This window comes from Urocitellus parryii, chromosome 4 (genome assembly GCF_045843805.1).
Source record: "Urocitellus parryii isolate mUroPar1 chromosome 4, mUroPar1.hap1, whole genome shotgun sequence".
NCBI lineage: Eukaryota > Metazoa > Chordata > Mammalia > Rodentia > Sciuridae > Urocitellus > Urocitellus parryii.
Genome location: NC_135534.1, coordinates 178,658,515 through 178,672,962, shown reverse-complemented (window position 1 = coordinate 178,672,962; position 14,448 = coordinate 178,658,515). Strand labels below are relative to the sequence as shown.

General features: G+C 51.9%; 1 protein-coding gene across 1 annotated transcript in view; it reads left to right on the top strand.

Annotated features, from left to right (window-relative positions):
* The window catches only part of Gabbr2 (gamma-aminobutyric acid type B receptor subunit 2), a 348,083-nt gene that overhangs the window by 112,138 nt on the left and 221,497 nt on the right, over positions 1-14,448 (top strand). Inside the window, exon 2 of the mRNA XM_026415240.2 lies at positions 2,335-2,472. Within this exon, the coding sequence (XP_026271025.1) occupies positions 2,335-2,472 (138 nt within the window). The remainder of the gene's footprint in view (positions 1-2,334; positions 2,473-14,448) is intronic.

The window sequence follows — 14,448 nt, the reverse complement described above, 5'->3', positions numbered from 1 at the left end:
CGCGGCCCAGAGGCAGGCAGGAAATGGCCTTTGATTTCAAGGCATAACAAGGAGCCAGGTGAGGCCTGACTTGTTGAGCGAGGAGGAGAGGAGAGAACACGGGGCCAGCGTGGGAGGCAGGGGCTGGCCTCCTGTGACTTCTCTTAGGACAAGGAATGTTAAGAAAACTTGAAAATATTGCAAAGATGTGACTGTGTAACCATTTAACCTGACACCTGGAGCGTGTTCTTCCTGCCCTGCCTGCGAGTCATCTGACTGGAGGAGTGAGACTCGGCCCAGTAGATTAAGGCCCAGGACCTATAATTCTCTACAACTGATAAGAGGTGCTGGTTTGTAGTGATTTTCTTCTCTGTCCTTAATGGTTAGTTTTATTTCCTGGTAGGACATTAATTATTTTTATATTAATTTAGCAATCTTATTACTATTTTATTGTGAAAATCCTTTTTTTTAATTCTCTTTCAAACCAACTTCATCTTTCTTATTAATGAGTTAAATAAAACAGTGTCATGCGCACACTCTGGATTTTCATGAGAACTATGTTTTGTTTTGGTTTTGTTCCAGGGATTGAACCCAGGGGTGCTCAACCACGGAGCCACATCCCAGTCCCTTTATTTTCTATTTTGAGACAGGGTCTTCCCAAGTCACTTAGGACCTCACTAAGTTGCTGAGGTTGACCTTGAACCTGTGATCCTCCTGCCTCAGCTTCCCGTCACTGGGATTATAGGCATGCGCCACAGTGCCTGGCAAGCATTGTTTTTAACCTAACCTTTCAAGAATTACATTCTGATAGGAATTCGAGGGTGATTTCTTTCCTTCTTTTCTGTTTGCTGTGCTGGGGGACTTTGCACATGGTAGGCAAGCACTCTTCCTCTGGGCTGACCCTTGTCCAGGAATTTGAGTTTTAAATGCACAGAAAGCAGGAAAGTGAGAACAACTAAGTTATGTTTAGCGAGTGCCTGCAGACAGCTGGGTGGTGGATGGGCTCCACAGGGCCCACGGGAAAGCTAGATGGCCAGTTAGGAGCCAGCGCCCTGCCTAGGAGAGGGCTGACCCCATGGCTGGGATGAGCCGGGTAGAAGTGGGAAGGTGGGAAGTTAGCCGGGACTGACTCCAGACGCCGGCAGACATTCCTGGTCCCTCCATTTCCTTGTCGGACTGCCCCTTGTGCTCTGCAGCCAGTGGTCCTCTCTGATACCTGTGTGTGTGCGCTCCTTGGCGGGGGCAGGGTCCAGCTTTCCCGCAGTACCCAGCCTGGGGCTGAGCACAGAGGTGCCACTCTGGGCATGCATTTGCCCCCGTGGATTCGCCATCATCTTCTTTTCTCATTTATTTTTTACTATGGTGGCAAAACATCCATCATGTAAAACGCACCACATGGCTGTCTTTAAGCGCAGAGCTCAGGGGTGTTAAATGCATTCACACTGTTGGGCAGTGTGGCCTCCCTCTATCTCCAGAATGTCACCATCATCCCAAACTGAAACCCAGAGTCTATCAAACACTATCTCCCATGGCCCTCCTCCCCCAGCCCCAGGAACCTCCCTTCTGTCTCTCTGAATTTGACACCTGTAGGTGCTTCAGATAAGAGGACTCCTACAGCCTGTGCCCTCTTGTGTGTCTTATTTCGTGTTGCAGTGTCTCCCAGGCTCATCCGTGTTGTAGCGTGTTTTAGAATTTCCTTCCTTCTCGGTGAATGATGTTCCATCCTGGGTGTAGACCGCGGTGTGTTCACCCTTTCTTCTGTTGATGGATATTTTCGGTGTTTCCAACTTTTGGCTGATGTGACTGATACAGCTGTGAACGGGGGTGTACAGATGTCTCCTGGGCCCCTGCTTTGGGTTCCTTCCACTGGAAAGAGAAGTGGAATTGCTGGATCCTGTGTTCATTCTGCTTTGACTTTGGGTTTTTTTTTTCCTGTAGAACTCTCTTATTATTCCTGCTCATGGTGCATGTGGGTTCCAGACTCTCCACATCCTCGTCAATACTTGCAAGTGTCTGTTATGGAAAGGGGAGACCCCAGGGTGAGGCATCTCAGACCCCAGGAGGTCCTTTCCTTGGTGTGCTGAGAGGGGAGGTGGTGGAGAGTAAAAGGAAAGTCCTAGATTTGGAGGATGCTCTAGGGAGGGCAGCCAGGGTAGGAGATGCCAAGACCACACTTCCCTGCACCCACGTGTGGGCTCGGGGGTGACTGAGAGTGGCCCTTCATGGGGGGGGCAGGGACTGAAGCTGGCAGATTTCCTATGACGAAAGGCTTGTGTGACTCCACTGTTGGGCTCCTGCCCCTGGGGAAAGCTGTGTCTAATTTGAGCCTCTCTCTCTTTCTCTGTTGCTTTCCAGTGTGATAATGCCAAAGGATTGAAAGCCTTCTATGACGCCATTAAATATGGCCCAAATCATTTGATGGTGTTTGGAGGCGTCTGTCCGTCTGTCACGTCCATCATCGCCGAGTCCCTCCAGGGCTGGAATCTGGTGCAGGTAAGCTCCCCGCCAGCTTCCGTTGGGGTGTTTGTCTTAGTGGCCGCCAGTCCTTTGCAGGGATGGTTCTTGCTCGGTGTGGTCCCCAAGTCACTCCTGTTAGGTCTCCCAGACCCTCTCCTGCTGCCCCTGCCTCCTGGTCTAATCCTCTGGCCTGACCAAGCATGGCCTCCACGGTGGGTCCTTAAAGGGCAGCCCCGAGGCCACCACCCTGTGTTGGAAACCCTGGGTGCTAACCACCAGCTCCTTAGCCCACCTGCTGTCCAACGTGCTCTCCTGCCGCTCCCCACAGACCTTGGTCCTCTCCGCTGTGCCATCAAGGGCCCTCGCCATTCACATAGAAACCCAGACCTTCGGGCCGCAGAGGCTTGTTTGCGCTATTCCCTAAACCAGATGCCCCTTAACCACTCCCTGCGCAACCTCCCTCCCCACTGAAATTCTTTTGTCCTCTAAGACTGCCTTTCTCCTCAATTAAGGCTTTCCTGGGCTCCTGGCCAGTCATCCACTCTGTACACTGCGGGTTTTAAACACTATCGAGTGCTCACTAGTGAGTGCATGGTCCACTGTGAGATTCACCAGCGTCAGCTGGTATTTGGAACAGGAAAGAAGAGTGTAGGAAGATGCGACTACCAGGAGGGAGCGGTGGCTCAGGCGCATATTTACTCCAACCATCCCTCCTCCCTCCCTCCCTCCCTGCACCCACCCACCACCCGTCCATCATCCTTTCATCCCTGCTTCCCTCCCTTTGCCTCCAGCACCCATCCATCAGTCCATCCATTCATCCAACGAACCAACCAATATTTTGTGCAACTTACTTAATGCCTGGAATCCTGGTGGGTACTGGTGATATAGTGCTGAACAGGACAGACTCGGTCCCCAGCATTTCAGAGCCAAATTCTAGGAGGAAGATGGGCAATCTGCAAATAAATAAGTCCCAATACTGAGAGCTAATGGTCGTATCTGTAGGCCTACTATGGGCCAGACACTGTTCTGAGCCCTCATGTACATTAGCTCATTTAATCCTGTAGCTGCTCGATGATATCATTATTGTCCTTAGTTTGATAGAGAAGGAAACTGAGGCGCAGAAAGGCTAAGTAATTCACCCAAGGACTCAATTCACCCAAGGACTTAAACCCAGCTAGTCTGGCCCTTCAGACTATGTAAGGACACTGGGCTATGATAGAAATAAACCAGGGGAGGGGGGATATCCAGTCACTGCCTTGGAGCGACCAGGAAAGACCTGTTAGAGAAGAGGCGTTTGAGCTGAGACCTGAAGGGTGAGCAGGAGCCCAGCAGGAGAAGAGCACTCCCTGCCCGGCAGGTAGAACAGCACGCGCAGCAGGCGACTCGGAGGGAAGAGCCTGGTGTGTCCACAGAACAGAGGCCTGGGGTGTGAGCAGCCAGGTAGTGGGATGGGTGAAGAGGCACAGGAGCCAGGCCAGCCCAGACCAAGGGAGCTTTCCAGGGCAGGTGACGCGGTGCTGGCTGCTGAAGGAGAAGAGGGTGGAGGGCAGCTGGAGCCGTGGAGGAGAAGCTGCGGCAGAGGGTGTGCCGGATGCAAACCTGACCGAGTACCCAGGAGCCTGCATGGCTCTGTGTGCTGTGGGAGCCTGACTTCAAGCCTGGGAGATACCCTAGACTGCTGTGAGGTCTTAGATAAGTCATTTACCTTCTCTGAGCTTGGGTCTCTGTTCCTGAACATCAAGGAGCACAGTCCTGGTGGTCAGTCCAGGCCCTGGACCTTGGTCCCCTCCGCTGTGCAATCAAGGGAGAAAGCAGGCTGATTTCACAGAGGTCTTGTAGGCATTAAAAGATGGAAAGTAACTAGGACTGTGCCTGGCATGCAGTAGGCACTAATAATAGTTAACTTCTCATTGGTGTTAGCCCTGCCCATCTGCTGCTACTCCAACATGAATACCGTGGTTACTTAGCATTCCTGGTTGTTCTTGCATTTCCACTTTTCTTACACTGTTGCCACCACCCCAAACAACCCATTCTCCCTCTGTCCAATGTGGCCAGTGCTATCTGTGCTCTGAGATCCAGCTTAAATGATGCCTCCCCCAGGAAGCCTTTCCTGATTGCCACTAGGAGACCACTAAAGAGGGGCCCCATAGAAATTCTTTGTATTCCTCTCTTGTTTATGTCTAACAGAGCATGTGCACAGCCTGGTTCCCCAGGTCCCTCTCTTGTTCCTCTCATAGGGTTTTGTCTATGCGGGAGCTTGTGTACAAATGCTCGTCTCCCTGGCTGGGTGGTGAGATCTTTGAGGACAGAGCCCAGGCCTGAGATACCTTTTTACAGACTTTACTAAATGGAGAGAGGCATGGAGGGATGAGAGGATCAGGGATAAAAGGATCTGTAAATTGACATTTTCTCTAGACATGAGAGGCCAAACTCCTCAGTAAACCCCCAACCCAAAGAGGAATCGAAGGAGCTTCCTGCTTCTCAGCCTCTCTTGGAGCTGTCTGCCTCTCAGAATTCTTGGGGGAGCTGCAGGAACCAGGGAAGGTTGGAAACTGGCCAAAGTAACCAGGTCCCAGCAGGAGTAAGAGAAGCCTTTCCCTAGAGGATTTGAAACAAGAGGGAAGTGGGTTAGGAGACAGACTGTGCTTGTTATTTGTTACCAAGTAGCAAATCACCCCAAAACGTAGTGGCTCCAAACAGCAATATCATTTGTTATTTCATTGTTTCTGCATGTCAGGATTCAGACCCACAGAGTGACTTGGGTCTGCCCTGTGGTGTGTGCGGCCCCGCCGGAAGAGGGTTGGGGGCTGTGTCATCCGAAGGCTCAACTGGGGCTGGAGGATCTGTTGCCCAGATGGCGCACTTAAATGGCCGCCAGGGCAGTTCCTCTCCTTGTGGGCCTCCCCCTGGGATGCTTGAGCATCCTCATGTCATGGCAGCCGAATTCCCACAGTTCTGCCAAATGAAGTCATCCAAAAGACCAAGCCAGAGCTGGCAAAGTCTCTCAGGATCTGGCTCTGGAAGTTGCATACCTATATTTGTGCTGTACTCTATTGATCATGCAAATTAGCTGAGAGTATGAGAGAGAAGTACCAAGGTACAAAGGAAGGTGAAGGTCAATGGGGGCTGATCTTGGAGGCAGGCTACACAGTGACTAATGTCTGAAAGGAAAACAGGAGCTCAAGAAGCCTAGCAAGGGACTCGACACAGAGTCCCTTCCCTGTTTTGCCGAACTCCTGCTCATCCTTCAAAACCCTGGGCAGGTTCCCTTGCCCCCTTTCCTTTTGTGCCTCTCATCCTCTGTCCCCCAAATTGAAATAAATATTCCTTCCTCTTCTATATCATGTATTCTCAACAGGGAATGACACTTTCCCCTAAGGGTGGAGAATAGGCTGGGAGCCTAAAGCCCTCCATGGCAGAGCCTCTCGCAGGGTGGACTTGACTGTGGGGCAGTGCAGGGTGTAGCACGTGCAGATTCCCCACCTCCACCTGCACAGAGTCGCTGTGCATTTCTGACCAGCTCCAGCGTGACTCACTCTTGATCCTCTGCCGTACTAGTGTTGCTACCAACACTGGGCCAGAAGACGGCTCTGGCTGGGTGTGCGCAGGGGCCTCAGGAGCCTGGGAACTGGACGGTGCTCCGCAGACTGGAGTGCTCTGGGCATCTGGGAGCAGAATTGTGGGATCGACCTGGAAGAGCCGGCTTCTCCCAGCCTTGAGGAGCCAGGCAAGGGGGGCGGGGGAACAAAGATGTGGGTCCTGATGGGGGCAGGGTACCCTGGGAGCCTGGCTTTCTGCCTCCCTCCCACTCCCAGGGAACACAGCCAAACATGTTACGAGCCAAACTCTGTGGACCTCCCAAGCCGCCTGTGCCCCTGATCTGGGAAGCCACCTTGCTTCCAGAGATGGTGGAGGTCTGGCGGGTGGGGCTGCAGCCACTCAAGGAATTTGATGAACCCCTTAACTCATTCAAAACCGGGCTCCAAAACCGTTTCACAAATGGGAAAGTGTGTATAACTTATATAATTGAAAAGACACTCTGACCACACTTTGGAGGAACAATGCTCGTGGGACAGGAATAGGAACTGTGCCTCAGAAATGGGAATTGGAAGCTACAGGGTAAAAACTCACCCTGGTGTTGGAACTGGTTAAATTTAACTTTTGCCTTTCTCTGGTCTTCTTGATCCGTGGTTGCTGAACAGGGAGGATGACACTGTCATTGTGACATGAGTCACCAAGCCCCTGGGAGCCTCAGTTCTCACACCTAAATGCAGGCACCTTCAGAGTCCTGGGTCTGACCTGGAGGCAAGGTGGCTCTGTCCCTCTCTTGTCTGCCCAGGGTGTGGGGCTCAGATCTAGCCTCACACAGGGAGTGACCCTCTGGGAGGTGACCCAGGGAGGGTTGGGGTGTGGATGTTGAAGATCTGAGTGTTTTGAGACTGGAGAGGAGAAGCCTGCAGAGCCGCATGGCTGCCGCTGAGAGATTTTGCTGGTGCCCTGTGAGGTGGGTGGGGAGAAGCAGGAGCCATGGTGGAAGTTAGAGGGAAGCAGGGTCTTCACTCCCCGCCAATGAGTCCTGCCACTGGAGGTGCCCCCCATGGGACAGGCCATCTGGCTGTATTGATGAGCTCCCTGAGCATTTTGGTTTCAGCTAAGCCGTCTCATGGTGGCTCACTAACTGCATGAGAAGATTGGCTTATGAGGACCAGGGTTCTGCCCGTGTGAACAATGGAGGTCCCAGGGCCCCACTCTGAGCAGATCCCTACGGCCTCCTCATCACCTCGGTGCCAGTTCAGTGCCCGCAGCTCAGGTGACACAGATGCGCCTGGCTCCTGGTGACGTGCCAGCCCAGGCGCTTTCTGAGGCTCGTTCATCTCCCGGGCACCGGGGCTCTTTAGCACATGCTGCCCGTGTGCAGAACGTCTGGGGAAGAGGCGGGAGGAGATGCCAGGGGGGTGACGCTGGGGCACGTAGCCCGGCATTGCCAGGGCCAAGCCCACATCCACGGCATGACAAGTCCATCCCTGCCACTGGCCCACTTCTTGTTCCTTTGTGAAGCTGGCCTCAGTGTAGGTGACTCCCTTCTCTTGGTGGTCTCTCCACCCTGCAGGACCATGCCCATCCATCATGGCACAGCTGGGATGCCCTTCCTCTGGGAGGTCACTGACTGGGTCTCCTTCTCACATACCCTGTTCCAGGCATTGGCTGCCCTGGAGCTGCCAGAGGTCAGAGCCTCCTCTCCTTCACTCCTGACCATGGGCCTAGGCACAGGCCTGGGCTCCACGCAGAGCAGTGCTCGGGAGGTTTGCCGTTGGACAGCCAGCCCAGGACGCCTTGGGCTTCTCCCTCAGGAATGTAGGGCAGATCGTCCACCCCTGCCAGACCCACGAAGACCCACGGGCTCTCAGCTGTAGCCCCCCTTGTTAAAGGAACTCGGAGGGAGGCCTGAGATGGCCTTTGGCTTAGCTTCAGTCAGCATCTCCCAACTCTGGATCCACTCTGTTTTAATTTTGCTTTGCTTCCTTTGCAGTGGTTTGCAGACCCCCTCAGAACCCCATCTTCAGAGATGGGAAGGTGGCTTGCTCCTAACCATACCTAGCACTCTTTGAGGGTGGTCCTACATACACCTCCCACTGGCCTAGTCTGTCCTTCTGAAGCCTGGGGCTGGAGAAGGCAGGAGGCCTTGGAGCAGAGTAGCTTCACAAGAGATGAGGGCAGAGCCCAGCGAAGGTAACAGACGTGCTGACGAGAAGGAGTTTGACACCTTTGGAGACCAGGATGGAACTCCTGCTTCCCCGGGAGCAAGATGAGAGCAGCCCCGGCTTTCAGACAGAATGGTCCAGCTGCCAAGTATACAGTCCACTCCCTGGGGGCGTGAGGGGCTGCTGATAGGGAAAGACCAACTCAAGGCTGCATCCCACAGAGCCTGTCTTTAAAAGTGGCTGCAGCAGATCATGAAATTGCGGGTGTTTCTCCTGGCGCCCGCCCAGGCCGGCCCTCGCAGCCCACCCTGCCTCTGGTCTGCCCTGGCACTCCCCCAGGAGCTTCCTGGGGAAAAACGCTCTGGCTTGTGTAATGGGGCCAATCTCCTTGGAGAAGCTCCTGCCAGGGAGCAGAGGCCAGGAAGACTGGGAACAAGAGAAGGAAGCTCTGTAGATGTGTCGGCAGCGCAGGCCCAGTACAGTTAGGACTTGATGTCTGGAAACTCGAAATCATGCTTGGTTTTGACATTTAAAAAAACAAATCAGTGAAAACCCCAAAGGCAGGCCCTTTGCTCTTGGCCAAATTTCAGCATCTCTCTCAACTGTCAGTCAATGCCATGTTTCTTCAGAGGAACAGGAATTTTATGATCTGACTTGATTTTCCCACATGATTATTTTGTTCAACTATAGGTTACCTGAGAAATCAAATACCACTTCTTACTTGGCAGGGGTTGTAGAATGTGAGGTAGATGCCTAGGGTGGCAGGGCTGGTGTGGTCTTAGCAGTCTTTGGGTCCTGAGTTTTCATTGCACATACTGGGAAACTGAGGCCCAGGCAGGGTGTAGGGGTAGGATCTCACCCAAGTTCTCACTGTCACAATAACACTGGGCCCCTTGGCTGGCTGTCCAGAGCTTGGCAATAGATGCCATGGTTTTATTTAATCTCTCTTAGCCTCCCTTTGCTTCTCTGTAAAATGGTACTAGCAAACACGACTTCTATGTTTTATGCAGATGTTGTTTTTTTTTTTCTGGTGGTTCATTGTTTTCTTTTTTCTTTTATTGATTTAAAAAAATAAATGACAGTGGAATGCATTACAATTCTTATTACACATATACAGCACAATTTTTTATATCTCTGGTTGTATATAAAGTATGTTGATACCAATTCGTGTCTTTATACATGTACTTTGGATAATGATGTCTAACACATTCCACCATCCTTGCTAATCCCCTGCCCCCTCCCTTTCCCTCCCACCCCTCTGCCCTATCTAGAGTTCATCTATTTCTCCCATGCTCCCCCTCCCTACCCCACTATGAATCAGTCTCCTTATATCAGAGAAAACATTTGGCATTTGGTTTTTTGGGATTGGCTAACTTCACTTAGCATTATCTTCTCCAATGCCATCCATTTACCTGCAAATGTCATGATTTTATTCTCTTTTATTGCTGAGTAAAATTCCATTGTGTATATATGCCACATTTTAAAAAATCCATTCATCTACTGAAGGGCATCTAGGTTGGTTCCACCGTTTAGCTATTATGAATTGTGCTGCTATAAACATTGATGTGACTGTGTCCTGTAGTATGCCAATTTTAAGTCCTATAGCTATAGACAGAGGAGAGGGACAGCTGGGTCAAATGGTGGTTCCATTCCCAATTTTCCAAGGAATCTCCATATTGCTTTTCATATTGACTGCACCAATTTGCAGCCCCACCAGCAGTGAATGAGTGTGCCTTTTCCCCCACATCCTCGCCAACACTTATTGTTTGTTTGTCTTCATAATAGCTGCCATTCTGAATGGAGTGAGATGATATCTTAGAGTAGTTTTGATTTGCATTCAGATGTTGGGTTTTGTGTGCTGTCTTTACTGGTGAGCAAAAGTGTTTTAGAAACTGTGAAGCCCTGGCTAGGACTCCTGCTGGGAGTAGACTTCTGATGGGGGCTGTCAGAGTTGAAAAATCAGCCCCTGATTTGCATGACAACAAGGGTTGCTCACCTTGGTGCTGCAGACCCTAGAACTAAGGGGCTGGAGCAGGATGAGAGGTTTATTAGCAAGACACTCAAGGTATCCATGTCTGCCTCTCTGCCTCTGGAGTCAAAGTCCACCAGGGCAGAATTGAGCCCACATGGCTCCACGCCCTTGCCACGGAGCATGCAGTGGTTTCCAGATGTGTCTAGAAACCATTTAGGAGGGGAAGTGTGACTAGGCACAGTTGGAGAAAGCTGCTGTCTAAGAAAGAGAATGGAGGCCAATGATCCAGGGCAGGTTGAAGCCGTTTCTTGGCGCTGGTCTCCAGAGGGGACATTTAGCACGTTGATAATCTATGAGATGCCTCCACTTTCTGAATTCATTTAAAAAAAAAAAAAAAAACAAGAACAGGAGGAGGAAAGGCAGCTATATTAAGGGCATCCTCCATGGCCAAGCAGACGGTGCAGGAGAGACCCCAGGGGCCTGGGGACTTGGGATGGTCCTTCCATGTGTCTTGGATGCAGAGTGCAGTGAAGTCCTGATTTTAGAGCAAGCAGGGTGTGGAAAGGCTGGCAGGTTTTTGTTTGGATGCAGTTGGTAGGAGAAAGGGGGAGATCTCTTTCATGACAAAGGTTTTCCTGACAAAAGAGTGTGGGGTTGGCTGGAGGCAGGACCTGGAGTGGTTGTTGCAACAGGGGGGGTCACTTTGGTTGCAGTGAGACACAGGACTGAGGGGCAGCAGGCTAAGCCCCTGGCAAAGGTGGAGGAATAGGAAGAGGAGCATGTGCTGGCTTGTGCCTGGCTCTCCTATGCATTTGCCCCAAATCTTCAGCTCCAGGCACCCAGAATTCCTTGAGGCTGCTCAACTACCAGTGCTCTTCCAAGACTAAGCTTTCCCCCAGGGGGTCCCTGATGCCTGGCAGAACTTCCCTCCCCTTTCACCTGGGAAACCAAGGCCAGCCTGTAAGAGCCAGCCTCAAATTTTATTCCTTCAGTGGAAACTTCCTGATTTCTCCCAAGGGAGCTGCTACCTCCTCCAAGCTCCAAGTCTCAAGTGTACTGTGCCCTCTTCTCCAGTCCCACCTCTGCTCCAGAGTGTCCCCATTCCTGATTCAAAGTTCATTCCCCCACCAGCCTGTGGCACCCTAGGGACAGTGGCCATATCTGATCAGTTGCTTCCTGCCTGGCCCTGCCTATGGCCTGGTGCAGGACCCAGGAGTGTGCATGAGGGACAGGGGAGAAAATTCACTCTCCAGCTTTGCCTTGGCCTTGAGGATTCACCGTCCTTCATGATCAAAACCACAGGCCTTCCACAGACAGGGTGGAGACATGTGGTCCCCACATCCAACCTGGCTTGCACAGGTCCCCGCAAAACCCACTGATTTTCAGGGGAAAGGGGTTCTCATACATTCATTCTAACTCATGCTCATTTTATTCATGTATTCTCTGACTCAGCAAGTGTTGTACCTACTGTATACGCTCACAGGCTCTCCCAGACTTCTGCAATTCACCACCCAATACTGTTATCCCTCGAGAGAGACATGACATTTTGGTGCAGTAGCCAAAACAGAGAACTGCAATTCAAAAGCTCCGGATCTTTGCTTTTCTGCTGCTGTCACTAATAGAGCAGACCTGGGGCAAATTAGCAGCCCCCACGGAGCCCACCAAATTCACGTGTGTGACGGGACTGATCAAGCCTGCCCTTCTTCTGGGGCTATTGAGAGCATTAGCTAGAGGGAAGGTGGAGTGTGTGGAAGCCTTTGGCAGACCGTGAGCCCTGCAGATGTAATATTAATGCTCGTGCAATCTGAGACACACACCGAGCCCTGATCAGGGAACTCCTTGAAGATTTATAGGTCTCCACTTGTCTCCAGTTTCAAAGTTGTGTGGATGAAATGAACTCCCACAGACCATGAAGGTGATTCAGAACAGTTCGGTGAAGACGGAGAACCTTCAGGAGAGGCCAAAGAAGCCCGAGGCAGCAGTGAGTGGGCTCCAGTGCTTTTCCTGGTTGAGTTTTCACAGATACTGAGGCAGGTCACAGAAGAGCAGGATGCTATCGAGCACACAGAAGTTTCCAATCTATTTCTGCCGCAGACCCAACCCATATCTTTCCTGTCGATCCGGGGAAACATTCGATGCAAGGTTCTGACCCCCATTTTTAATTCAAGACCGTGGTATCTAAAGTAATATCAGTTCCCAGTGGGTAACTCCAGTGGCCTTATTGTTTATGCGTCTTTCACTGCCAGCCACCCCAACCGCTTTCTGGAAGTATACGGGGCGTAAATAATTCATTCTAAATAAATAAATCACTCGCGCTACTTACGGTACAGTGGAGCTGCTGGTCATCCGCACAACCGCGGCCACGGCATTGAGTTGAGTCTGGAATTGCAGGTTGCATCTGGAAGGAGCAGGAGACAGAGTCAGAAAACTAACTCCCCTCCAGGGTCACAAACATGTAAAATGGGACCATACCAACCGAGTAAGCTCACAGGAGTAGGACGATAATGCAGAACCTAGTGCCAGGTGCCTAGTAGGCACCCTGCATGCCCTCCATATTATTCTGGAAACATTAGTTCTGTAATTGATGACTGAAGGTTACCAGCCTCTTGAGGAAGATGGCCTGCAACAGACTTTCCTTAGAGCAGTGGTTCCCATCCTTTACTGGGACCTTGGTGACATGTCAGAACCCACCAGGAATGATCAGCCATCCCCATCTACCTGGGATTGGAAGTTTCCCAGGAGCTAGGGCTCTTGACTTTTGGTATTAATAGCAGGAAAGTCCCAGTTAAACTGGGTCAAATTGGTCACCCTCCCAGTTCTGGCCATACCCTCAGGAGCCCAGGCCTCTGTGCTGCGTAGCATTTAGGGGCTTTGTTGCAGCTAGTGATGAGAACCGCTGCTTAGCAGGACAAACCCCCCTCGGGTGGCACCTGGGTGGCTCATGGAGAAGAGGCTGAGGAGGTAAAGGCACCATGTGAGGAGGTTGGTCTGGGCAATGCTTACCGAGGTAGGAATCACCAGGTGGGCCCTGGAAGTTGCAGTATCAGGGAGGTTTGGATACACTGGTCTGGAGATTCTGTAAACCTGGGGGTCACCATACAGCAGTAGTGACAGCAGCAGCCCCCGGGGAGCAGTTTAGAGATACAGAAGCCCAGGCCTCATCCCCAACCTGCTGGCCCCAAGTCTGAATTTTAGCAAGATCCTAGATGTTTCTGGCCGCTCCCAGGAGCCTCTTATCCAGGGTTACCGGGGGCCTCTGAAGGGAGGCCAGGTGTGTCTGTGGAGCATGGAGGTCCAGTGTGCAGACTCTAGAGTTAGTTTCAGGGACAACTGCTCATCCCCCACTCCACCCCACCGAAGGAGTCACTTTTCTTTTCTTTTTTTTTTTGCACCAGGAATGGAACCCACGGGCACTCAACCACTAAGCCACATCCCGAGCTCTTTTTTTTTTTTATATTTTGTTTAGAGACAGGGTCTCACTGAGTTGCTTAGGGCCTTGCTAAGTTGCTAAGGCGGATCTTGAACTCGAGATCCTCCTGCCTCAGCCTCTAGAACCACTGGGATTATAGACACGCAGCACTGTGCCCAGCCAGGATTCACTTTTGTCTTGAACCAAAAGGACCATTGTCAGACCGTGGTGGGGAGTATGTCCTAACAGGCTGACCTAGGAGGTTCTTCTAGCCAGTAAAGCCCCCACCACTTACTGGCCAGGGACACACAGAGGGCTGGTGACTCCAAACAAGGAAGAGTGGAAAGAAAGGCCCCGGGCTCACAGGAGAAGACCTGACTTCTGATCCTGGCTCTGATGTCTCCTGGCCAGATAGCCTTGTATCCACCACTCCGTCCCCTGGAGCCTGGACATGTGCATCTGTAAGCGCTCTGCTCTCCTCCTGGGAAGATGCACAGTGAGCTGCTGGACATGTGCTCCAGGGACAGAAGCCCAGCGTTCAGGTCAGTGCATCACTGACTGCCCCATCCTACGTTCTGTTTGATGAGGTGCTGTGCTCATTTGTGCAGGGGAGGCTGTGGTGGCCCAGAGAGGCCAACCTACCCAAAACAGCAGGTGTATTTCCTGGCTTGGGTCAAACACACCGGCCTTCACATCCAGACTCTGGCGCTTCTTAGCTGCTGACCCCAGGCAGGTTACTTAGCCTCTCCCAGCCTCAGTTCCTCATCCATGACGTGGCAGTGGCATCACATATCCTGGAGATTGTCAGGAGGGTGGCCTGGGACGGTGGCCACGAGGTTGCCTGCGCGATGCACTGCTCTCCTTCTCCATCCCGGGCCTTCTCTGAAGCACAGAGGAACCCAGGTGGCCTGATCTACCTCCCAGGTGGA